General features: G+C 38.0%; 1 protein-coding gene across 6 annotated transcripts in view; it reads left to right on the top strand.

Moving 5' to 3' along the window:
- The window catches only part of KDM6A (lysine demethylase 6A), a 153,599-nt gene that overhangs the window by 22,048 nt on the left and 106,391 nt on the right, over nt 1-25,160 (top strand). For all 6 annotated transcript variants that reach the window (XM_036389091.2, XM_036389098.2, XM_036389107.2 and 3 more), the window contains exons 3-4: nt 12,548-12,656; nt 24,510-24,559. In XM_036389091.2, coding sequence (XP_036244984.1) covers nt 12,548-12,656; nt 24,510-24,559 — 159 coding nt within the window. The remainder of the gene's footprint in view (nt 1-12,547; nt 12,657-24,509; nt 24,560-25,160) is intronic.

The following is a 25,160-nucleotide window of genomic DNA, read 5'->3' as shown; positions in this document are numbered from 1 at the left end:
TGTGCAGATAAAATCAGCATGAGCTTCAAACTTTATTTAGATGTTCCACAAAGGCTTGGAGTTTTCCAAGTTATCTCACAGCAAAAGAAGTTTGAAATATATTTTCAGCTTACTGGAGTTTATGGAGTGCTTTCCATGCATTGGGCAGGAACTCAGGCCTTGCCAGTCAGGACTTGTTCCCTGTGGACCACATTCACCTCAGGAGATGCCAGTTCTCCATCTGTGGCCTAAAGACAACATCAATATTCTCTTCCACATGTGCAAGTGTTATTTATGCTTCCAAGCTTAAGCATAAAGGTTACCATCTCCTGTTGCTTTCACAGGACAGGCCACAGGTGGTCCAGAATGATGAGGTTTGCTTTTTTTGGATGTAAGAAAATCTGTTACTGCAGAAAGCAATGAAAAAAGAGCCTTTTGTACTACAGTTGACACTTTAAAATAAAGGGCTTAAAAAGATTGACATTTGGGACTGACTTGCCTGCTACCCTTCTCCTTTTATGATTATTTGAAAATGTCTTTTAATTTCAATTTGGTACATTTTCAACTGTTCTTAAACTTTCTCACCTTTGTATTTTTTCATCCTCCCCAGATATTCCCTGCAGAGGGATAATGACTTGTTCTCTTAGTGACTGGCATGATTGAAGTGGTTATTTCATGGGGATGCTTTGTGTTGGGTGGGTGATGATGGGAGGCTGTTGTGCAGCCTGCTGGAGCAGGGATGAAATGGTAGCAGTGGAGAAGGTGCTGTCCTTCAGGGCTTGAGTCAATTGTGATCTGCTTTCCTTCTCTGGCATTCCCCTGAGACAAAAGTTTCATCTCTTACTTGGTGTCCCTCTCACTCCTTTATTTTGTCTGAGCTTTTATTACCCACTCCTCTGGTTGTGCCCAGCATACTCTTCAGAACTTAATTTAGTGTCAGTATTTGACTGTATTTAACAGACTGCTGTTCTTGATTCAGGGATTTTGGGGTTGTTCTGCTGTTTTCCTTGTTTCCTCTCTAGGGAATTGCTTGTTCATGGTGACACAATGTTCAGCAGAGATATTCCAGTGTATAGTGGAGTGTTTATTAAGGGAGATGAATGAAACATGTGTGCACCTTTCCACATATATTGTCTAATAATGATGAATCCAGCTCTTTGGGACCAGTACTTGAAAAAATCCAGTCTTCTGTGGAAATGGGCTTTTCCTGCATTGTGAAAAGTTCTTGTTTGCTGTGGTTGACACACTGGTGTATTCTGCCAATTCAGAGATCCATGCTCAGGCCATTGAGTATGGAGCTCAGGCCAAGCTTTGAAGGTGAATTTAACCTGTAAACAAAGATTACACTAGTGACAGTGAAGTGGGACACAAGGGTGTGTTCTGTTCATCCAAAACCTTAAAAAGGAAGACAGTCAACATTTTAGTGTTAAGGAGCTGTCCTTTTAATAGAAACTTCTCAGTGACTTTATGGCTTTGGGTCGCAATTTTGGTGCATTTTTTGCAGTATCAAGTTACTTGCATTTTGGAAACTATATTGCCTGTAAAACTGCTAAGGTTCATTCTAAGGTTTGACATTAATATGCAATTAAAATTGTGCCTGCCACTGTAAATAATATCAGAATTGATCATTCATCTAAAGGCTCAAGTCATGACAGCTTTAGCTGAAGAGAGAACTTAGGAAAATACCTGTGGAGCTCTGTGGAATGTGGCATGTTCATCAAAAGAAAACCTTCTCAACTAATGTCTGATGTACAGAATTCAGTTATTTCTAGCATTGTTTCATTTTAAATGTGACCATTACAATAATGTATTATAAGGGACTCTTCAGAGGTGTTTGGTGTATGAGCCACATTTATATCCTGGTTTATGAATGGTGCCAGCAGAACTTGTGATATTCAGTGCTGATCCTCACAGCTCTTTTGGGGTACTCTGTGCCATTTCAAATTTCTGGTCGTGAATTTCACACCTCAGTGGGTTTATAAAATGCTTTTAAACAATTTGATCATTGTTTTAAAAATTTCTGGGTTTTCTCCCTGGTTGTGAGAGATGAGCAGTGTTAAGAGACACTGATTTGGTCACTTTGAAAGGTGGTGTGGGTGCAGCACCATGTAAATGCTGGGTTAAAGATTTGGTTTCCATACAGTGCAATCCACATTGTGCCATTTTTTAGTGTACAAATAGACATTTTTAAGAGACAAATGGCCATTAGCTATTTTCTGTTTGGGACTGGTACATGTAATGAGCACTGTAAGGTGAATTGTGTGTAAACCTCTAATTAAGAGATGTGCACAAGGTTGACTTTTAGACATGAGTATGTTTGGGATGTGTATTGATTTTCCTAAAGTGTGGTGACTCATTATAAAGGCAGTTTATTAAAAAACTCATAGAATTCTATGGGTCAGGGTATGTGGTAGTGAAAGGTAGGCCAAAGAGAAGGGAGTATTGCACTTTTTCCAGTTGGGCATTGTGTAAAAGATTCCTTGCTGATCTTTGTGTTGGAAGGAACATCATCATCATCATCATGGAACTGAGAACTCATAGTTGTGTTAAAGAGCTATGCTTGTAGTGTTCTGCCAAGACAGATGGTGGTGTGCCCAAACACCTCAGTCAGTACTCACCCCTAATGGATTGCATTTTTCTTTATCCAGCTGTTTGTTTTAAATCACGAAATCTTTCTTTTCTGCCCAAGGTTATGCTGTAGTTGTGGATGGGGAAAGGATGGCTGGAAGAGTTCTCTATAATGGTGGAAGCTTAGTGTCTGTCATTCTGTTCTGCAGAGAATTGTCATGGTCACTTTTGGCTTAAAAGTGAGGTTGACTCTGGAATCTGATACCTATGGCTTGTGATGAGTATGGACAACTCAAATTTAAATCCTTGTTTTAAATAAAATGAAGCCTTGAATCTTGATTGTTCTAGATTTGAGTCCTTAGATAGTATAGTTTTAATGATAGAAATAGTGTTAATGGGCTGGAGTTTCTTGTGAATTTTTTGTGCATCCCATTTCCCTCCTATAATAGAATTGGTTTCTGATCTGCTGCACTTACCAAGAACTTCATCATTTGAATCTGTCTCTGTTTTCTTGTTCAGTTGTGTCCCTGAAAATACATACAAGATAGATGGAGAATTGGCATTAAGCTTCACACATAAATGTTTTCCCACTTGTTATTTTTTAATGTCCATCTGTATATTGGATGTCAAATTTGATAGGGCTTGGGAAACATTATTCAAGAAGGATATCTAACATCCAGCTCCAGGGAAATGTTAATGAAAACAGGCTGTGGTGACAACCTGCACAGCTGTTCACCCTGCAGCTGCAGGAGTCTTTAGGATGTTTTGCCTGTGACAATTCACTATCAGGTTTTACTTATCAGAAGACTCTGCTGGCCAGTTCCCAAGCAATGTTTTGGGTATGTTTTCATTTTAGTTGGTGTTTAGTGCACATTATGATGAAAATGTATGCTAGTAGCTAAAATAATTTGGACTTGGGCTTTGTAATGCAATAAATGTAAAATCTGAAATCTCTATGAATATATTTCCTCTACCTGTTACTGTCACACAGCAGAAATGAGACATTTATTCTTTCCTGGAATAAGGTTCACCAGCTCTGCCATTCAGGAGTGGTACTGCTCATTAGCTGTGGACTGTATCCAGAGGATTGTATTCCTCTTATTTCCTCATTGCAATTTCTTTCTGTTCAGATAGCCACACGAGGGGGGAAAAGGTGAGGCATAAGGCTGGGTGTTTGCTGGATTACCAACAAGCCTTACAGCTCTTGATTATTGTGGAATTATTGTGGTGCTTTTCAAGGTGTTTTCTGTGCATAAAGTTCTACAAAACATTTTCTGTGCAGGCTGGTTTTCATGTACATTTGGTTATGTTCCAGTGTTGCTCATTTTTATATGTGAGCATAATTGTGTAAGCATAATTAAGCAGCCACAGAGGAGAAAATATGAATGGCTGTGGAAAAAAGAACATGATATGTGGATTGTACCTATATGGGAGATTTCAGTGATGTGATGGAAAATCCTTGGGGTGGATCCTTCTGCTGCACTGGCTGTGGTAACTTTCAAAGTACCAGCATTGTGAGACTCCTTGAAATAGTGATATTTCAGTATGTAAAACCAGGTTCATTCCGTTTTTTTATCCTTTGTGTCTTAATGTGCTTTTACCAATTCTGTATCTCCTGTGGTGCTGAAAATTCCACACTTCCCACCCTATTAGCATTGGTTTTTACACTTCCTTTATGAAACAGCTCCTGACCCATTTTTCACTTCCATTCTTCTAAAATAAATCATCTTTTCCTTGTATTTTCAGACTAAGCTACCAGCAATATTATTTCTAAGTACCAGGCCACCCCTACTTGAACCCTTTTGGGACTGAAGTTTAGACTGGGCAGATTTAGCAGAGCAGAGCAATTTGGGGTAGATTTTAAATATTTTTAATAGTTGCCTTTATGTATTGCCTTGTATTCAGACAACACAGAAAAATCATTCTGTTTAGTCTGAAACGAGGTATTTTCACATAGATATATTTGTTGTGTCAGTCTTGGTAGACATTGTCTGGTGCATATCTATGTACATTGTTCTCTATTTAATACCTCTTTCTTTCAAGTTCTTTATTCTTTGTTTCATTGTCATTCTTATGCTTAATGCCTGATAGTGTTACATTTCCAAAGACTTGTGTCCAGATCCAGAGATATTTGCATAAGTTATTCTGATCCTTTTTTCCTTAGGTAAAACAGGCAGCTATTAATGCAGATTCTGGCTTTATTTGTGGGTGGGTTTCTGTGTTTGGTTGTATTTTCTGTGTTGATTTTAATTATATTTCAAAAATAATTTACCCAATGAGAACAAAACCAGCTATTTATTTGTTGTGTCATATCTTAAAATCTGTATGAGACCCTGTAGAGTCCTAGATAAAACTGGTTTAACATATTAAAAAAAAGATAAGTTTATCTCTCAGTGTTAGCTGTCTAAGTGTTCTGAAGTATGACATATGCCACGCCTCATTTGTGATGTTATGTGTTGGTATAGGTGAGAATTGATAGAATAAAATCAGATTTAGTGGTCTTAAATTTTAGTGTGTGGTGAACTATTCATGAGCTTGAAAAATTGCTAAATGAAGGGGCTGCAATTCTACTTGAAATAGACTTACTGTGCTAAAAATAGCCAAAAAGATGTTCCTATAGTCTGAGATAAAAACAATGTTCCAATTGCCTATATAAAAAAAAAATCTACTGCCACTTGGAAAAAAAAGAAAATTACTTGTGTTTGTTTGGGTTTTTTGGTAAAGATTACTCGTGAAGAATTTTGGATTTTGAAACTCCATATAAAATTTGCCATAATCTCCTGAGTCACCTGATTATGAAATATTTTCAGGGACAGAATAGAGATGATTCTGTTTGCTAATAATTTAGAATTTCTAGAAATGATGTAGGTGTGTGTATGTACATAGATATTGATATTTGTAAATTTATTTGACTGTATTTAAAGAAATAATGAGAGGATTGCATCTTCCAGGTGGACTCAGAATTAATGCAGAGTGATTCACCACATAAACTCCAGATTTTTCATAAAATTTTTCATAAAATCCAGTTGGTTATGGACACTGGCAGCTGCAAAGGACTAAGCTTCCTGTATTTTTATGTATGTAAACTATTTTTAATATGTAAACTATTGAGTTTGCATCTGTCTGACAGAAAACGCGTGTCAGGAATGTCTTGCAAGTGTTCTGTATTCAGGGGAGGCAAGTTGGGTTTTTCACTCTCTGCTAAAATGTCACTTTTCTCCATTTAATCATTGATTTGCATGGATTCTGTTTTGTATTATATTCTGCAGATCTGTGCTTTTTATGAAGCAATATCCCTCAGTTTTCAACAATAATTGAGTCTATGTTAATTTTCCCTTGTAAACTTAGCAATCTTGACCTTCTGCTGCTTACTATGTCATCTCTCATCTGCCATAGACGTGATCTGAACAAAAATATTTGTTACATCTTCAGTGTAATCTGGAAACACAGAAGTCTTAGACTACAGTAGTGGCTTTTAAAGAAAATTCATCAAAATTGTGACCATCAGGCTGTGCATGTAGCTCATGTGTGCAGCTGCTTTTCTTTATTGCCTGCACTGTTTATTCTTGCATCCTGTTTCATGAAGCATTAGTCATAAGAAACTAAATTAGCCCAAATTGATAGATTTCTTGAGAAATGTTTGAGAAGGATCAGTTTCTGTTGTTCTGTGCTAATTGTCCCTGAAATGAAGACTTTGATCCTAAGTGCTACTAGCAGACTAGAATAAGCTTACAGCATTCCAATATGCCATAGAAATTTTGCAAGAACAAAGTTACTGGAGAGGCCAGTTCCTGTTTTTGCTTCTTGAGGCCTGATGTTTTGGGGTCTGAGCATATTTGTGCAAGCTGTACTTTCAGCACTCTTACTGAGGCTTTTGAAAATAGCATAGTCCATACATGAAATACAAGGAGAGTAAATGTGTGAAATTGAGAGAGAAATTTTATAACAGAATATGAGTGTTGCAAATACAGAGCATATAAAGAAGCTTTGAAAGCTGTAGTGGGAATTGCTATTGAATAAGAAAGTGAAGGAAGTTAAGGATATTGTGCCAATACATAATATGAGAGCCTTCAGTGGAGGGATCTGCTGCATTAATCCAGGTTATCTTCAGTCAAATAAGAATGGTGTGCTTTTCTCTGCAGCAGTAAATGAGATGTTCTTGTAAATCATCTACAGCTCAGAAAGTGATGTGTATCCAGCCAGTCATTGATGGGGGAAAAATAGCTTTAACTTCTGAAGAATTCAGGCTTGTTGTTTTGTTGTTTTTGTTTTTTTTTTTTTCTTTGCTTAGCTGAAGCGAGCCCTGTTCACACCCCCATTGCTGCAGAGCAGGAGCTGGAACTTCACCAGGAGGTTCTCTGGGTGGTGGCAAATTGTTGTCATTGTTGTTAGGAGATTATGTGTGTTTTGGTGAATTGTGGCAAGGAGGAAGGGATGGGAAAATAAACCTTTCAGAGCCTGGTCAGTGGCACTGAGGGAGGGAGAAGGAGCCCAGCACAGCACTTGTGCCTTCTCAGACTGACCAGTGGTAGATGTCTGATTGTCCATGTGGTTACTTTAATTTCCAGAAGGATAAAATATCAGCTAATTAACATTCTGTTTCTAACCATTACTATAAGCCTGTATTTTGTTTGTCAAGAGTCTGCTGATGTCTCCCTCTCCAATTTTCATGTGTGTGAAAACCCAGGGCACCGGGAGTATGTCCCTGTCTGCTCTGGGGTGCCCTGACCCCCAGGGGGGCACTGACTTTGACCCTCACTCATGGAGAAAGTTTCCTAAACTCCAGAATAGACTAGAATTCATTAAGGTGTAAAGTAGAGAGTAGTGTAGGTGTATCACTTAGGTGGGAAATTTAGGTTTTGGGATTTTTAGTATGTTGTGGATGGAATCAAGATGGAGGGCACAGGGTGCCCTCCTGAGCTGCTTTTCCTCCTTCTCCATGGGTTTGGGTGGCATTTTGTAATTGGGTGGAAAAGTCCCCATTGCAGGCTTTTGGGGATCAGTTATTGGGTTAAAAAGGGAAATAATCCAGGTGTCAGTCCTTCATTGGATAGTTTAGTCTTAAAAGACCTTGGAACAAGAGATTGTTGGCCATTTTTGTGGTGCTTTTCCAGTGCGCTGAGCCTGGTGTGGACAGCGTGCAAAACTCCAGATAAGATAACAATAAACAAGAACCTGAAGACTGAAAAAATCCAGTGTGTCTCTCTTTCCTGGCACAAGACCACTCCAGGAGGGTCTCCCTTGACAGGGAGCCCCCTGGGAGGGCCCAGCCAGAGTCCCAGAAGTCGGGGAATTGGTGACAGGTACCCCAAGACGTTTGGGATCTCTGTTCTCCTTCCCTGCTCACAAAGCCCATCCAGTTGGGTCACTGAAGGCACAAGAAAAAGAAGCAGCAACTGCTCAGTTTTGTCACCCTCCCCCAGCTTATCTACATATACATTAGTGTTTTATGTTGTAAAACTGGAGATTTTAGGAACTTCTTGAAGCTTTGAATTTGTGATTTTACACTATATTGTCTGCATTGAAGTGCTGTGTTTTTCTTGAGCAGTTAATTTATTACCCAGTAAAATTCAAATAATTTTCTTCACTGTATGTTACTGCCTGGTTGTTGCCATGCTAACAATTCAGATTGCTGGCTTTTTGCTTCCCTGTAGTTGGCAGGGTTTTTTTTATGTTTTAAGTAAAAATTGCTGACTCACTGTACTCATCCATTTTCATATCATTAATATATTAAAGGATTAATAGTTAATATTTTGTCACGTTTGGCTGTTTCATCCTGCTTAGTTTCATTTTGGTCAGTCATGCTTGTCGGGATTCAGAAAGGATAACATCACATTATCTTCTTCAGAAGCAATCTGAACAAGCTGTATTGATTTTTGTCCTTTTCTTTAAATACATTTTTTTAACAGTAGTTTGAATTTGTGCACTAAAATGCAAACAATTGCAACCAATGATAGTGGTGAAGTTTTTTTCTTCATATTAATTGAAATAGAAATAACATTGTCCTTTTTATTGGTAAAGCAGAGCTGTAAAGTTTCAGTGACCCCTGTATCTAATATTTAGAATTCTGAGTTCATCTGTTGGATTTATCAGTTAGATTTTTTTGGGTTGGATATATTTATTTATTTTGTTATGGTATATTCTCAACTCTAGGGTCTTTCCTTCATGAAATGGCATCATATTAATAACGACCAAAACTGGCATTTGGTTTATGGGGTTGGTTTTGTTTGGTTGAGTTTTTTTTTGTGAGTGAGGGGAAGGAATGGTTTTAAAACAGAGCGGGAAAAAGAATCCAGTTCCTTATCCATTGGAATGAAATTATGGAACACACAGGGGTCTGGTAGTACATTTTAAAGGTGATTCTAGGATTATTTCTTCCTTTTTTGAACAGATTTTGCTGGCTTTTTGTGATTTGGTAAATACACTAAGCCTTTTTCTTCACTGTACTGTATTTCAAGGTGTCCTAAGAATTGACAGCTGAATCTGTGCAATCAGGACGCCCCCAGTCATGAACTATGATGTAATGAGAGGGAATTTGTGTGACAATAGTGTCTTACTTGGGTTGAAGGTGGCAAACAACATGAATATTGTTACTTTTTTGGTGTTATATAAGCCAGTTTCTTTTCCTGCAGCCATTCCTGCCTTGGTTTCCTGCCTCTGCTCTGGTTGCCACACTGCGAAGCAGCTGCGGGTGATTATTTTGCCAAGTTCCTAAATTCTTCAGGTTTCCCTTTTATCTTCTTGTAGCCTTGAACAAAGGGAAGGAAGTGTATGATGCTGTGTAGCAATCTTCCTTTTCATTTCAGGGTCTTTCTCTTTCTTGTTAATTTGTCAATACTGGCAATTCTCAAGGCTGACTCCATTGAATGCACTTAGAGATCCATACAGTGTGGAGAAATAACAATGCTTAAAAACCTCAGGGGTTTTTAACTTCCTTAGAATTCTTAGTGTCTCAGGATAATTTAAATGTGTTGCACAAGTAGTGCCATAGGTGGCCTTTGCAGTTGAAGAACCATTAAAATGAGATCTTTTGATTTTTCCTTCAAAGAAAACATACACAGATAGGTGCAGTGGTGACCTCCCTTTTACATCCATTCATTCAACAGAGATTTCAACAAATTCTTACCTGTGCAGAAAAATAGTTGTTTCTTTCTAAAGGTCTTTGTGGATTGATTGGTCTGGTGGGGGAGAAAGTTTCTTGACCAAAACCAAAGTTGGGTAAGTCTTTAGCTGGTGACTCTGCCCTGACTGGGAAGAGCAAGAGCCACACAGTGACCAACCTGCTGACCCAGGGGCTGATTTGGTGTTCCCACTGAGGATGTAATCCTTGCTTTTAGTTTCTGTTTCATTTTGTTAGAATGTGCTGGAAGAATTGAAAAAATTCATTTGAAACAGCCTTCCCAAGTGAAGTTTGCATAAATACGAGTGTGTTGCTGATTATGTTGCAAACCAGTTAGAGGTCAGCAGAGAGGGTTTGCTTTCATGATGTAATTGAATTGCTCTTACAGGAACAGATAATTTACAGTGTACTGTGGCTGAAAGGGGAAGTTCTGGTGTCTTAGGCCTTGCCTTGTGCTGGCATCAGGGAGATGGCTTTGCAGCATCTTCAGTTTGTGCTCTAACATAAAGGGAAAATCTCCCTTGTTGAGAATTGCTCTGAGCTGTGTGAAAGGCTTGGGCACAGGTTTTTACATCCCTACTGCAGACAGTGCTTCAGATATGTGTGATACTTCTTTTAATGAGGATTTGCTTAAAAAGGGGCTGTGGGAACATTGAGGGTCCCCAAACACTTAAACGTTAAAGTGCGTGTGATGTATAATTTCCCTGAACATCTGTACAGAAAAATTCTGTTACATTTGTTCATAAAGTCAAGTTCTCTTCAAACACCTGTAGCCTAATTCAGGAAATAAACTACCCTAGCTTCCTCTCCATTATTTATTGTAGGCTGCCTGTTTTAGTGGCAGTTTCTGTATGCTCTGAATTGCAAAAGACAAAATACCAATTTAAGAAAATACCAAAATTTGACTATTTTCTTCAACAGCTGTAGCAGGTATTGCAAGTCATCAGAAAAAGGAAAGCCTGTCTACAAATCAGTGTGTAACAGTAACATCAGGGGCCATCAACACCATCAAAAATTGTGTTATGATTTGTACAAATCAGGAGATGAGACCAAAAAGTGGAGAGAGGAAGCACAGTGCCAAAAACAAAGTTCTGCACTAAGATATTTGCTGATGTTAAGAGTCAATACATACACAAATAGTGATCTTAAGAAATGTACTTTACACTTGTGTGCTTTGCTTCTGATTTTAGGATGATTCTTTAGATGGAGAATTGACTGAGTGCAAGAGGTGTTCATAGCCGTGGGAATGAAGTTAAAGGAGTTGTAGCTTTGATCCTTGGTGAAAATAATTGCAATCCTTCCTGCCCAGTTTGCTAGGGCAAAGCTTGCAAATACACATCTAAATTTGGTGTCTTCAGAAAATGGCCAAATAGCTACAGTTTGAAATACATACTTTTTAAGTTTATGTAAACATATTTAATGTTTTATTAAATCATTTTAATACCACATGTACACCCGAAATTCTGTAGCAGCAGTAGCTTTGCTTTGATTCATTGGAACTTTGCCTCTGAAAACAGGCATAAAATAAGGCTTTTCTGGACTTGGGAGTAGGTGAAAGGATGTGATACACCTCAGTCTTGGGATACAAACTGTGACCCACTCAGAACTAATTAGATCAGTAATTGGGTAACATTTCCTGGGTGTTTTTTGGCATTTCTCTTTTTGATGATTAGTAAAGAGTACTCAGAGTAAATTACAAACATGGACAAGGCTGTTGATTTAAATATTCAGCTTGTATCACCCCCCCTCCTTTTGAATGTTGAGTTTTAATAAAATCTCTTAAGAAAGCTCCTCATTTCACAGAATCACAGAATATGCTGAGTTGGAAGGGCTCCATGGTCTTGATTATTGTCATGTCATAAAATCAAGGAGTTCATGATTGCAACCAAATTTGAAACATGTACCATAAATACGTGAAAGTCACAGATTAACCAGCTGGAATTAGAATTTGCTGGAAGTCTGTCAGGCTTTTGAGAACTGTGCTGGTGGAAGGACCTTCCCTCCCATATGAGTTTGTTCAACTGCTTCAATTCAATGGCCAGTAAGTTCAGAAAGTTGGGAAAGTGATTTTATTTATTTATTTATTTGCTCATTCCCAAAGTGTAAACAGGGTCATGAGCTAAGGATGTAACAGGCTAAAGATCATTGCAGTTATGGTGAAGAGAAGGTGTCAGTCCAGTTGTTAAAAACGTGTGTTCATAGTACAGAACATTCTTTGCTTCTGTGTGTATGTCACTTAAAAACTTCTGGTGCAAGTTTTCTCAAGCTGAAATTAATTTCTAATTGGATTTACATTTGTGGCTCTAGCTTTTCTTAGTCTAAGTAGGAAGAAGTAAATTATTTTACAACATGCTAGATGTGAAAAGAATCAGATCTTGTGAAACACATATGAAGATATATAAATTGCATAAGGAAACATGTTGAGGTAGTGTGTTCTTTGGTTCAGCAAAAATGAATGAAATAACTGCTAAATGAAAAATGATTTCTTTAGGGAAAAAAGCAACACAATGAGACTAAAATCAGAGGGGTTTCTTTCTTGCAGATTGGAAAGAATGAAGTAAATCCTTTCGTGTTTCATTGATTTTAAAAATTGTCATGTAAGTTAGAGGTTTGTTTTGTGTTGGGGAAATAGAATGTCCACAGAAGAGTCCAAGAAATTTCTGTTGTTCATTTATTGTCACTTAGAATCAGTGAGCTTCCAAATCTGTTCTGTCTTTAATATTACATTTCTTCTTTGAAAAGTGATGCTGACTCCGTTAGTGAGAGTGTTTGTAGACCTCGTCTTTCAAGCTAATAAAAAACTTTATTATTTCTCAGAAAATGTATTATTTGCTTTAGTAAAGTACAGAATTTTGAAAACCTTGTATTTCTTTTTCCCAGGCTGTTCGCTGCTATGAATCGCTAATTTTGAAAGCTGAAGGAAAGGTCGAGTCTGATTTCTTTTGTCAGTTAGGTCACTTCAACCTCTTATTGGAAGATTATCCAAAAGGTAAGAATTTTTAGTTCTTCTGATAAATGTCTTTGAGGAATTGTTCTTCAGTGTAGGTGGCACAACAGAATGAAAATCACTGGGCTAAGTCACTGTTTTCTTGGTTTGTACTGTGTTTCAGAGCCCATAAAAGAATTAAGACTGGTGATATCTTCACAAAAACAACTTTATTCTTCTTCTTGTTCCTTTTTATTTTTAATGAAAAACAAAAGCCCAGCCAAAACATTCCTGGTTCAGGTATGAATATGAAGTTGGCTGGCAGGCCCAGTGTCTGATGGCACCCTGTGGGATGTGGGTGAGAGCTGGGTAGAACAGGTTAGAATATTTACTTTTTTCCCATGGGATGCCTTTTTTCATTGCCATTGCTTTTTAATTTTAACATAAATGCAGATCTGTTTGTGTAGGGAAACAAATAACACCCCCACCCTAAATATGTGTGCTTCCACCTCCCCATGCCTTTTTCCAAGCACACAGAGATGCTGTCCTGCAGTTTTCCTGGGATGCAGAAACAGGGAGATGAGTGATAACTGAGAGTAGTTCAGGAGCACTGCTTGGCGGCTCAGGCTGGCTGTGGGCTGTTTGATAGCTGTGTGTCTGTGGGTCCACTGGCTCTCTGTCTGACATTAAACAGGGTGAGTTTGGCTTCCTGGGACATTCATTTCTAAAGTGAGAAACATGTAGATTTGATGCTGCTCAGCAGGAATTTGCAGGTATCTGAATTCAGTCTGTAAATTTGGAAGGGTTTGTTTAGGTGATGGAAGCTTCTGTCTTGTACCTCATCCCATCCCATGAGTGGGATATAACCACTGGTGTTTCCAACTCCAGAGGCATGGGAAGATCTGCAGGGAGCATGGCAGTATGATGTCTCTGAAATGTGGTGGAGAATAGTCTGATCTTAAGCACTTTGGTTTAGTTTGAAGAAAATTCTGCCACCCTCTCTGCAAAAAAATTTACACCACTCTTTCTCATTAGCCTAATGAAGGTAGGGGTGTGAATGCAGTGTGACCTTCTGGACATATTTTACTCAGCAAAAACAGCCCAGGATTATGGACTGACCTGTATTAACTCTGCTTTTGAGTTGATAACAGTTAGGAGTGACAGGACCAGGTGTTGCTGAGGATCAGAGGCAGGGTTTACTGATGGGGCATCTGCTTTGTGCTCTGTGTATGGTTTTATAAACAAGCATAAAAACTCCAATTGATGGTTGGAAATATCAGTTCTCCAGAACTGTAAAAGAGCACTAGTACAACAATGTGAGAAAAAACATTAAGCCATTAAAAATCTGAATTAAAGTACTTAATACTTTCTTAGATGCCTATTTAAAGTCACATCTCAGTTGTAAAAAAAAGCCTCAAGAAGACTAAAAACCTTGTTAGTTATGGAGTATTAAAAAATGTATCTATATTTTCAAAGAAGTGTAGTAGTAGTTGAAAATACTGGGGGACTTTTAATTGATGTAAAAAGGGAAGTTAAAGGGTTTTTTTTTTATTAAGTGAGGGACATATGTTCCTGTTCACTCCAGTTTTTGAATTCTAGTACCAAAGACTGTAAAACTATTACCCTCAATGCAGAAAGTCATTGTTATTCTACAACTAATTTATTACTGCTATTTGAAAGAACTAGAATGTTTATGTGTCATTATAAAGTAAAAATAAATTTCATTACCTGATACAAATTTTGTTACTTTAATTATCATACATTCTAATTGTGTTATAGTTGAATTTTACATGATTTAGAACAGAAAAGAGAGTTCAGAATGTTTTGATATCACTAATGTATATTTTACCCAGATTTTAAGTCCTGAAGTTCCAGAAGTGTAAAATGCAGAAGGAGCATGATATTCAGAGCTATAAATCTGTGTAGTCTGAATTTAGTCAAAGTTATGGACAAGTCAGTGTATTTAATAAATTGGAGATAATTAATAAAATATCACAACATAGCAACATGTATAATGCTCCACAGTTTTTTTCCCTTAAAAGCTTGTTACTTAATTAATATCTTCAATAAATGCATGCACCTTTGTATATAATTTATGAAGTGTTTTTTACAAAGGCAGAAGTAATAGTGCTCTTTGTTTAAAAAGTGCTTGCTATGAATTTTGTGCAGAGCAGAACAAACTGTGAGCTGACTGTAGAACTGGGATCAGTGGTCAAGATGAAGCAGTGCTTCAGGGATGACAGATCTGGGTTTTGTGTTGATAGTTTCTTCCCTTTAGATCTGTCTCATTTTTTCACAAACACACTGGCAGTGAAGGATCATGTAGCTGGGTGCATTTTGTTGCATGTTTTTAGTGTTTCGGTTTAGCTAATACCTTCTTCTGAGACTGTAGGTCATTTCCTTGTAAGAATTAGGACTTCAACACCATAAGAGGGATCTTGAGAAAAAGTCCTGGCAGGTTGCATCATTGAAACTCACATTATTGGTGCTATTAATGCCCTTGCTGCATGTGCATAGAGAGTATCAGTGAGGGGCTGGCTACCTTGAATGTGATGTTTGATACTCAAGTCTATTTAACTTGATTTATTTTAGTGAAAGCTCTTAAATATTGTAAGTCCCCTCGAAGTGCAGTGTGTTTTCTGTCACTCCTAGCCACTGAATTCCAGAATCAGTATACTTTTATTTTTCTTCCTTAAAAAGAAGTAGTTGTCTCCAAGAAAAGTTTTGAGTTCACTGGAGTATCAGTGCCACTGCTAACCTTTAAAAGATCTGAAGCTGCTCTGCAGGTTGCAGATTGCCAAAATGCAGTAATTTTGAATTGCTGTTGATAAGTAAAGGGTTTTCTCTGCAGCCATGGAATGGAGTTGCTGTGATCAGCAACTCTGATCAGCACTCTGCTGCTGTTAGGAGAAGGTCCTACACAAGGGATCAGCCTTTTTGCAGGTTTTGAATCCAGTGAGACACTACCTTGAATTCAGACACTTAGCACCAAGATTGCAGATGAATTGATTTCAGCTTTGCCTGCATGTTCAGAGTGGTTTCTCTGCTCAGCTTTCCTTGTATTGATCGTGACTGATCAGAATTTGGCTTTGGGATTTCCTAGAATGGCAACGTTGACTCCTCCCAGTGAAAACTATTTCATTTCCTCAGTAGAATTTTCTTAGCTCTAATCTGATTCTTCCTCTTCTCTCTTTTGACAAGGCAGCTATTCCCAGCTGTTGGATTGTTTTGGAGGTTCCCAAAGCTTTTGTTGCCTGGGCATGCCCTTGGTGGCACCCTCGTGTCTGCGGGTTGCTTTCTTTGTGCTGGCGCAGCTGAGCCTGCAGCTGTGTGGGGAACTGATCCAACTGAAAAATAACCCTGCACAAAAATGCTGTGCAGTTGCCCCAGAATGTGAAACCTCAGCCTTGGGTTTTTGCTGGAGGAGGTGGCTGGGTTGTCATGGAGGCCTTTGGGTTCTGGGAGCATTCTGAATTCAGTCAGGACTCCTGGTGTGAACCCCTCAACTGTTTGCTACTGGATTCCATGGGACAGATGGGTTTTTCACCAAATTATTGTGCTCTGGTCTTGAAAGAAACGTATGTTCCACTGATAGCTGGAGTTTATTTTTCATTCCATGGCTGGTTTCCATAAGCAGTAAGGAGTGAAGATAGTGATGTTTTAAGATTTGGGTTCTAGCTGACTTGAGTTCTAATTGACTGCTGTTTAATGAGCTCGTGGATTGACATCATCTGTGTTTTCTTTAGGGATATTCTTTTTGCAGAAGGGTCACATGTATTCACTGTGTTCAGTCTGTGACTTGGAGGACAGCTCACAGTGGCACAAATGGAAATGTGCTTTAATCTTTTGCCTCCTTGAATTGCTGTTCTCTAAGCAAAATTCCTGGAAGTAGAAAATGCAGTTAATGAATGAATGATTTGAGAAAAACATGAATTTATTTGTGCCACAGTTACTAAAACACAATAAATACTGTACTGAAATAATTCTTATTGTTGTACTCAAATGGTAGTCTCATTTTTAAATGTTCTATGTCAGAACAGTTTTAGCAGTATTTATTTTGATTATAGACCGTGACTGCTTTGTCAAAAATACTAATATAAAAACATTTTAAGTTGTTTGTAAGATAGTGTTCATTAGTTATAGGGCATTTTTTTAGTAATCATTAATCTAAAATTTAAAACCCTACTAAAAAAAATACCCAGATTGTTAATTGAGCAGCTCTTTTATTGCAATGCAACCTAAACCCAAAATTTAAACACTTTCTGATTGTTCTTGTGTAAAGTTGTTTGGTTGTGAGAAACTCCCATATTCAACAATGTATGTGTGTTCCTTTGTACTTACAATTCCAGCTCTGTAGGGAATTTCTCTGTGGTGGTGAAGGTCTTTCAGGAATTTGAAAGGAAGTATTGTTATTGGGAAGCATTTTCATGTGCTGTGCTCTGAGGTGCAGTGTAGAAGTGGTAATTTTATAAAATATAAGGGAAAACTTCACAGCATGGACAGGATTGTGCTGATTCCTGCTGGGCTGTCTTGTCTTACTGATGAGTCCAGAAGAACTAGAATGAATTAAATAGCTTGTATGAGTCAAGGAAGAGGTGACTGTTTCAAATAAGTGTGATATTTAGGTTTAAGGGGTTTTATTTTGTTGCTTGTAACTGGAACTAACTGGTAGAATTGGAGTTGCTTCTATTTAGAGCTGTTCACAGAATCCTGAAGGTGAGATAAATTTTGGGTGGTTTAATTTCAGGTGGTTTAAACCATTACATGAAATTTCTGCAGAAAAAAGGGAGGCTTAGAGCATTAAAATGTTCTTTATAAATTGTATGTATGTGGAGCAGAGGGAAGCAGTCGACAGTTTTATTATAAAATATACCAAGGCCATGTTTTTGACTGGTTGACTGAAAATTTTCACTTTGGAAAGTATTCTAAATAAACACTCAATTGTTAAAAGACCTTTTTGTGTAATGCACTCTTGGAATATTTTTGAGCTTGATGAAAATCCATTGGGTTTCTTCACTGGTTTTCAGTATTTTAAGACTTTTCACAGAGTTCAAGATCTAAAGGATTTCTGTAATTGTAAATTTGTTGTCAAACTTGTATATCTTTCACATTTAATACTTGATGGGACAGTGGGCTTCACATCACTTTGCTGCTGCATTACATTTCCAGATGGGGATGTGGAGCCGTTAATAAAATTTCTTAGAGGACTATTTGATGAATTTTCTGTCTTAAATCTATGCTTGTGTTGCTTTTGTGTGTCAGCCTTCATTCTGTGTTAAAAGGAAGACATGCTTTAGGCTTCTTTGATTGTCTCTTTGGTACTTTCAGTACAAATCTCTGGAGGAAACGGAGAGCAGCATCTGCCTGAGGCCTTAAAACAAAAGACCTGAGTGGCATTTTGCTGCTCTCACTTCCACATCTTTTTGGGTTATTACAGAATCATGGAAGTTGGAAAAGACCTTTTAAGGTAACCTAGTCCTGCCATTAAGTCAGCCCTGCCAAGGCCGCCACTGAACCATGTCCCCCTGCAACACATCTGCATGTCTTTTAAATAGCTCCAGGCATGGTGACTCCACCACTTCCCTGGGCAGCCTGTGCCAGTGCCTGACAATCCTCTCACAAAGAAAATTTTCTAAATAGCCAGTCTGTATCTCTCTCCTGGTGCAAATTGAGGCCATTTTGTTCGTCCTGTCAAGACTTGTTGCTTGGAAGCAGAGCCAGTTGACACCTCACCTCACTGCCTTCCAGGCACTTTGTGGAAGGCAGTGAGTTCCCTGAGCACCTCTTGTTCCAGGCTAAGCACCCCCAGCTCCCTCAGCTGCTCCCCATCAGGTTTGTTCTCCAGACCCTTCCCCAGTGCCAGTGTCCATCTCTGAACATGCTCCAGCTCCTCAATGTCCTGCTTGTCCTGAGGGGCCCAAACTGGACACAGGATTTGAGGTTTGGCCTCACCAGTGCCCGGTACAGGGGTCAATCACTGCCCTGGTCCTGCTGCCACGCCATTGGTGACACAGGCCAGGTGCCCTTGGCCTCCTTGGCTCTCTGGCTCGTGTTCATCCAGCTGGTGACCACCACGCCAGGGCCTTTTCCACCCATCACTTTCCAGCCCCTCTTCCCCCAGCCTGGGGGGGTTGTTGTGACCCAAGTGCAGGACCCAGCACTTGGCCTGGTTGAACCTCAGCTCTCAATCCCCTTGTCCAGGTTGTTGATGAAGATACCAGCCAGGAGTGACCCTGCAATGAGCCCTGGGGAGCACACCTGGTGACCAGCTGGATGTAATTCCATTTCCCACCACTCTCTGAACCTGGCCATCCAGCCAGTGTTTATCCAGCAAAGTCAATTCTTTTGGCTCAACCTTGGAATTTTCTCACCTTTTGATGTCTTCAGTTTTATGGCAGAACAGTTTTCATCTTTGCTGGGTTAAAACACCATGGTGGATAAAACCTGCACTATATATAAGCTGTTTCTGCAGCCTGCATGTATCTCTTAGGTGTTTAAGGAAGATTTTTTTTTTCCTGGAAGCAGCAGATTTAAATCAAGAGATGTGCTCTTTCCAAGCTTCCCTTGTGCAGTTCTTCAGCTGATTTTCTATTTTACTATTAGTTTCACATCAGATAAGCACTAAGAAATATTAGTGCTTGTTTAAAAATTAAATTAAAAATAATCATGTTTAAGAAAACACATACTGTTTTACACAGATCCATACAGAACTTTGGTTTGTATTAAAGTTTTCTTTTCAGGGTATGTAGTCAAATTAAAGCTTGCTGTTTCTAAGTTCAGTAAGCCAAAAATTTGTGTTAGTCACATTTAGCCTTGCAAGATGCCACTAGATGGTGTTAGTATGTAGTTCACTTTCTTCTTACTCAAGCACTAAAACACTCCCAACTGCTCCATGTTTGTATCACTTTGAAGGCCTCTTAAGTTTTAAGGTGTCATAAAGTGGATTTACTAGAGCAGATCATAAAAGCCATCCTCTGACTGCATGATTTGTGATGAAATGTGCTAGAGGTGACAAGTGGGTGGTTGTCACTCAGTCTAGACATTTTTCCTCCCCACTGTCACCTTCCTTGTTTGTTTAGGTCAAGTATGTAGATTCTGGATACAAAGAGAGATCGTCTTATCTTACTTCTTTAACTAAGTTTTGCCAATATCCTGTGAAATTAAGTGGATGGAAAAAAAAACCCAAACAAACCTGAAACTGCATATGTGGTAATTAAGTCCAATTTGGTTTTTTTTTCTCTGCATGATACCAAGGAATCTTAAACAGGGAGAAATAAGGAACAAGTATTATCCATGTCCTGCTTCTGACATGGCCCTTGGTCCTATCATTGTAGGAGAGGAAGGCAGACTCCTAGGGGGCACATAATGAGTGTGTCAGGATTGATGTAACCATACATATTGCAAAGGGGGTAGTTCTGGGTGACTGCAAAAACCTGTAAGAGGAAACCAGTGAAATCCCAGTGTGTGAACTCATTGAGGGTCAGCTCTGCACGAGGTGCCTGAGGTTTACAGACAGATTCTGAAGAGAGCCTGAGCTCAGGAGCATTCTCTCTGTTTGTTCAATGGTTTCAATTCTTTTAGAAGGGTGGTGTTTTGCTTTTCAGAGCTATTCCAGATAAACATTTTATTTTCATCAAGCAATATAGCTGATGGTGATTGACTTGAAAAGCTGTGTAGAGCTTTGGGGTATACATGTCCCCCCCTCTGGGGAGGGTGGTGAATGCTGGATCTGCCACTCACAGGGTTTTCAGGAACATGGTCACAAGGATTAACTGTTAGAAAAATAATATACATGGCCAGGTTTTGGAGAGGGGTGTTCATAGCAAGAGCATCAACTGATAAAGAAATGAAATAAAAGACAGAAGGAGGGAAATAGGTAACTGAACACCTCTTTTAGTAACTGTTGAGTATTGTTTTGGGTGTCTGAATGTGGTCTGTCAGTTTTGTGCTTTTAAAAGCTTTCTGTGGTTGACTACAAAAAGTAGTTGAGGATGAGGCAAGAGGCATTGTCCTGCTGTTGATACTGTCCTGTTCTTTGAGTCCAGACATGCATTTTCTGGATGTTTGTGCGTGTTTCACATGCAGGGAAAAAAGAAGTTTTTATGTTCTTTATTGTCTTTATACAATTCCATATGTGTAAGAATTTCAGTGGCAAAGTTTTAAATTGAAAAAGCTCAAATAATGAGTTCCTAATCAAAAGATTGTCTGCAGAATCCTGCTGTGCCTAAGAGTGATTTCAAAGCACTCATTTTATAATGTTTAAGACAGACATCATAACTGAAATGGGATAATTCACTTGAATGTGTAAAAATGAGAGTTGACCCTGTGTTGAAAGAGGGGCAGTAGTTGATAGAATCTTTGTGACAAAAATTGTCTCACTTTGGAATGACCAATCTTGGATGAAAAGTAAAGGTGCAAAGTGATATTTCAGCCTTTAGTGTTAGGATTTTTTTTTATTGTTCATTTTTGTTTGTTCTTGGTTCTGGTATTTTTTTTTATTACTACTAATGTGCTGCATGACCCATGTAACTGGGATTTTTTGCTTTTGAATAAACCAGGGAATATCATCCTACAGGCAGAATCATAACACTGCTAAAGCACACCCTCTGTTACAGATAGGGACTTGGGTAAAATTCTTGTGGCTCTGCAGATTCAGTTGCTCTTTTTTTTTTTTTTTTCTTATTTTAGAATAAAGTTTGTATTTTGAGGGATTTGCACTTATTTCTTGTAGATACAAAGTTAATTTAAGGGAAAAGTTGCTTGTAGTTCCACAGTACTGGTTTTAGATAAGGTACTAATTTCTACACCATAAAATTTAGAATAAATATATGCTTATTGGTGACTCACTCAGGGACTCTGAAATATTATAGGGTTCAAAATTTATGGTTCATGTTTTCCTTCATATCAAGGTTGGTTCAGTTTTTCAAAAATCTTGCTTTCATATTTTGATTTCTGGCATCTCATATGCAAGATTCTTCTTAGCGTTATGCTTGATTGGGAGTATTTCATGTGGGTTCTGTCAAAAAGAACATTTTCTTGAATCCTTTTATTTTCTGCTTTTCTGTTCATTTAATCCTTTTCAGCAGAGGTTGAGTGCTCATGGAGCAGATATTTAATGTAGTGTTCAATGTAGTTGTAAAAGGGGCTGAAATCAGATTTCAGAGCTAACTTACTGTAAGTTGAGCACTTGATGATACTGAAAGTGTTCATGGTGACACTTTTTAGTTGTCTGACTTTCCTGAGGTGGAAAGGGACATTTAGCTCTGGCTTAATGGAACCCTCCATGATTCACCCTTTTTTAGAAGAACTCTGGGAATTTTAGCATTTTATGTGCAAGAAGTAGCAAGGGAATACTGTTAGCCTTGGAATGGAAAGCCTTAGGAACAGGCTGGATCCCTGGGTGTTTCTGAAGCCACCAGGAGGATTGGGCACTTCAGACACTGAGCAGGACTGAAGTGTCCTCTTTGTTCCTCTGGAAGAGAAATGTGGCTCCTTAGAATGGAGGCCTCATCTTCTTATCATGTAAATATAAATAGATTTCAGCAGTCCACGCTTCCCATGTGCTTGTTTTTAATTGAAACTGAGCTTGGCACATTAAATGATCACTTCAGCTGTTCCTGTGGGAAGTTGCTGAACTTTATTGAAGAATGGAAGAGTTAGAAAAGAAAGTCACAGCCAAACATCCTTTTTCTTAAAGAAAACTGATGGAATGTCATGGAGCAAAGACTCCTTTCTGTAATAACTTCCCTCCGTGTTAAATGGAGATGTTAGGATTTTTCAGAGCAAGTTTCTTTTTGCTTTCTTTTTTCCATTCTTTCTCTTTAAAGTATTCTGTTTATTTATGTAGTTTTTTAATACTGTTGACATTTTATAAACTTACTTAGCAGTGCCTTAACTGCTATAGGTAAGCATATTCCACCTCTCCTTTTTAATGGATATGCTCATGTGGGTACTTCTTATATTTTTTTAACAGCTATGGTGAAAATGTTCTGCCTTCTATTTTTCCAGTATAATTCTTAGCATTGTATTTGATGTTCTTTTAATCTTTTTATCCATATCCCCTGCATAGTTGACTGCAGTAGTTGTGTTAAAAAAAAAAGTTTAGAAGAAGTTGTCAGTTTCTTGAATCTTGCATAATATGGTCCTGTTGACCTGAGTATTTGAAATATACTTCAACCCTTAAAATTGGGATAGGTGCTGTTTGAGTAAAATGAAAAACCTCATTTTGTTTGTGATGTGATGCATTACAAAACTCTTTCATAGTGCATGTGCATGTTCCTGTTGGGGAAAGCAAAGCCATGGCCATGCTCAGAAGATAATTATTCCTTTTTGTTGAAAACTTATTAATGATATCTGGGAGAAGTTGAATCTAGAAGGACTTTTGGGTGGGAGTAGGGTGTTATTTTGTCTTACTGTGAAAATCCTTTAAAACATAATTACAGAATATGACTAAAATATGCTTAGTTTTAACATTCTTCAGCTTATATTGTTAGACTGAAGTAATATTCTTCAGTTTGTACCAGGTTGTTGTTTTTTTTTGGGGGGGGGGGCTTGGAGGAGGAATGGTGTTCTTAAATTGTGAAAGACTAAGATAAGTTAGATTAGATTTTTAAGTGATTTTGTTTGTCTGAGTTACATCATTTTAAATACATTGCATGTTAATAATGTGTGATCAAGGAGTCTTCTAAGTTCATTTTTCTAGTCTGGGCATCTAAATAAACCACAGTTGAGAACATTAAAATTAGAAATTGGTCTCACAAACATTTTGGTGGAGAGGGGCACCTCATGGGCATGGATCAGCATGTTCTGTTTACAGATAAAGATTGTGAGTCTCCATAGACAGAGGAGTGCAGAGGTTCTGTGTCTTTGCCATCATGTGTATGTTCTTATTTCACTTAAGCACAAGAACTTTGGTCAAGTTACAAAATGAATATGCAAGACAGGTATTGAAGGTTGATAACATTTATGGACATGAGTTATCCATGGTGCTTGCAGGAGATGAAGCTGCACCTAAAGTCCATATTGTTGTTCTTGTGTCTTAATCTGTTTAGTGCTTATGGTTTTCCAAAGCTGGAGCTGTCTTCTTTTGTTGTTTGGTTTCCACACATTGTGTATTTTCCATTCTTAAATCTTGGGGAGCAAACACTTGAAAAATCAGTGTCTTGGTGTTACTGCAGTGAATCTTTACTTTAAATGCTTCATTTTTCATGGTTCCTATTGCTGTGTTCTTAGAAAAAAGCAAAGCCTGTTTGTGTTCTAGTCTGAGGTGGCCTCTTAGCCCAAGGGCAAGATGAATCAACCAGAATTTTTCCTTTAGTGAGGAAGAGGGATGCAGGAGTGGTGATTGGAGAAGTTGGTTGCTAAGTAGAACTAATATTCTATTGAACAGAGCTGTTCTTAGCACTGATTTCCAGGTTAGTCTTGGCCGTGGCTGTGGAATAAAATGTAAGCTTTTATTCTTTTTTCTGCTTGCTTTTGTTTCTCAGAATGAAAGGCCATGTGAAATTGATTTCTCTTTGTATGTCCCTCCTCACCAGTTCTTCAGAAATTACAGGGCATCAGGGAGCGTGGTAAATGAGCTACATGATTAAATTTTTAAATCTTAGAACAGCTTTGTCCGGGATGAAAATACCAAAATTTCAAATTATTTCTTTGTTATAGGTTTTCTTTAAGATATTGCTTGATTTACATTTGTAAGATTAATAATAAATATACTTCTGGGTTGACATTTCATAAAACAAAATTATAATCTTAAGGAATGCATTGCCCACAACAGTGTACTTACCATGGCAGTGTTACTTTTATTAAACCATTTATCATTTTAATGTTGTGTATTCTGACTCTTAAGGATTTTTATCTTTTTCTTCAAAGAAAATGAAACAAAACAAATTGAACATTCATTTTTCTTCCCTACAGCATTATCTGCATACCAGAGGTACTACAGTTTACAATCTGACTACTGGAAGGTCTGTATATGCTCTTTTTCTTTTCAATTTTAAAGTGTGTTGCTGTAACTGTTCAATTTTTTGAAGTAGATTCTGTTCAATATAAGTTTGGGTTATCTACCTGCAATGACTTTTTGTTGGCACATATTGAGTCTTAATGTAAATGTTCACCTGTATGTGCAATTCATTATAAATTTCAGTATAAGTAAGTCTTCAAGTCATGTATTGAGAAGGCAGCTCAGTTAAGCTGACTTGTTTTAAATAATTTTTGTTACCATCATTATCCATTATTTCAGGGGTTTTTTATGTAGCACAATATTTGGATGTGTGTTTGGAGAGCAGCAGAGCCACTTGAAAGCTGCTGTGCAGACATTGGACTGGGAATAGGAAAAATGTTCTCAGGTTGCTTTTTGTTTCCACAGACACCAAATTCTTTCAAGTCCTTTTCAGTATTTTAAATACCACTTTTACGTCAGACAGGAGCAGGTCCTGTTGGTGTAGCTGTCTTGTCTGTAAGTAGAGGTATTGTGTCTGTAAGTAGAGGTATCATGACTTCAGATGAATAAAATTGAAAAAATTCTTACAATGGCATTGTCAGAAGTTGTCAGCATTGGTATATTGT

Source organism: Molothrus ater, chromosome 2, assembly GCF_012460135.2.
Source record: "Molothrus ater isolate BHLD 08-10-18 breed brown headed cowbird chromosome 2, BPBGC_Mater_1.1, whole genome shotgun sequence".
Classification (NCBI taxonomy): domain Eukaryota; kingdom Metazoa; phylum Chordata; class Aves; order Passeriformes; family Icteridae; genus Molothrus; species Molothrus ater.
This window is presented reverse-complemented; position numbering and strand designations above follow the sequence as displayed.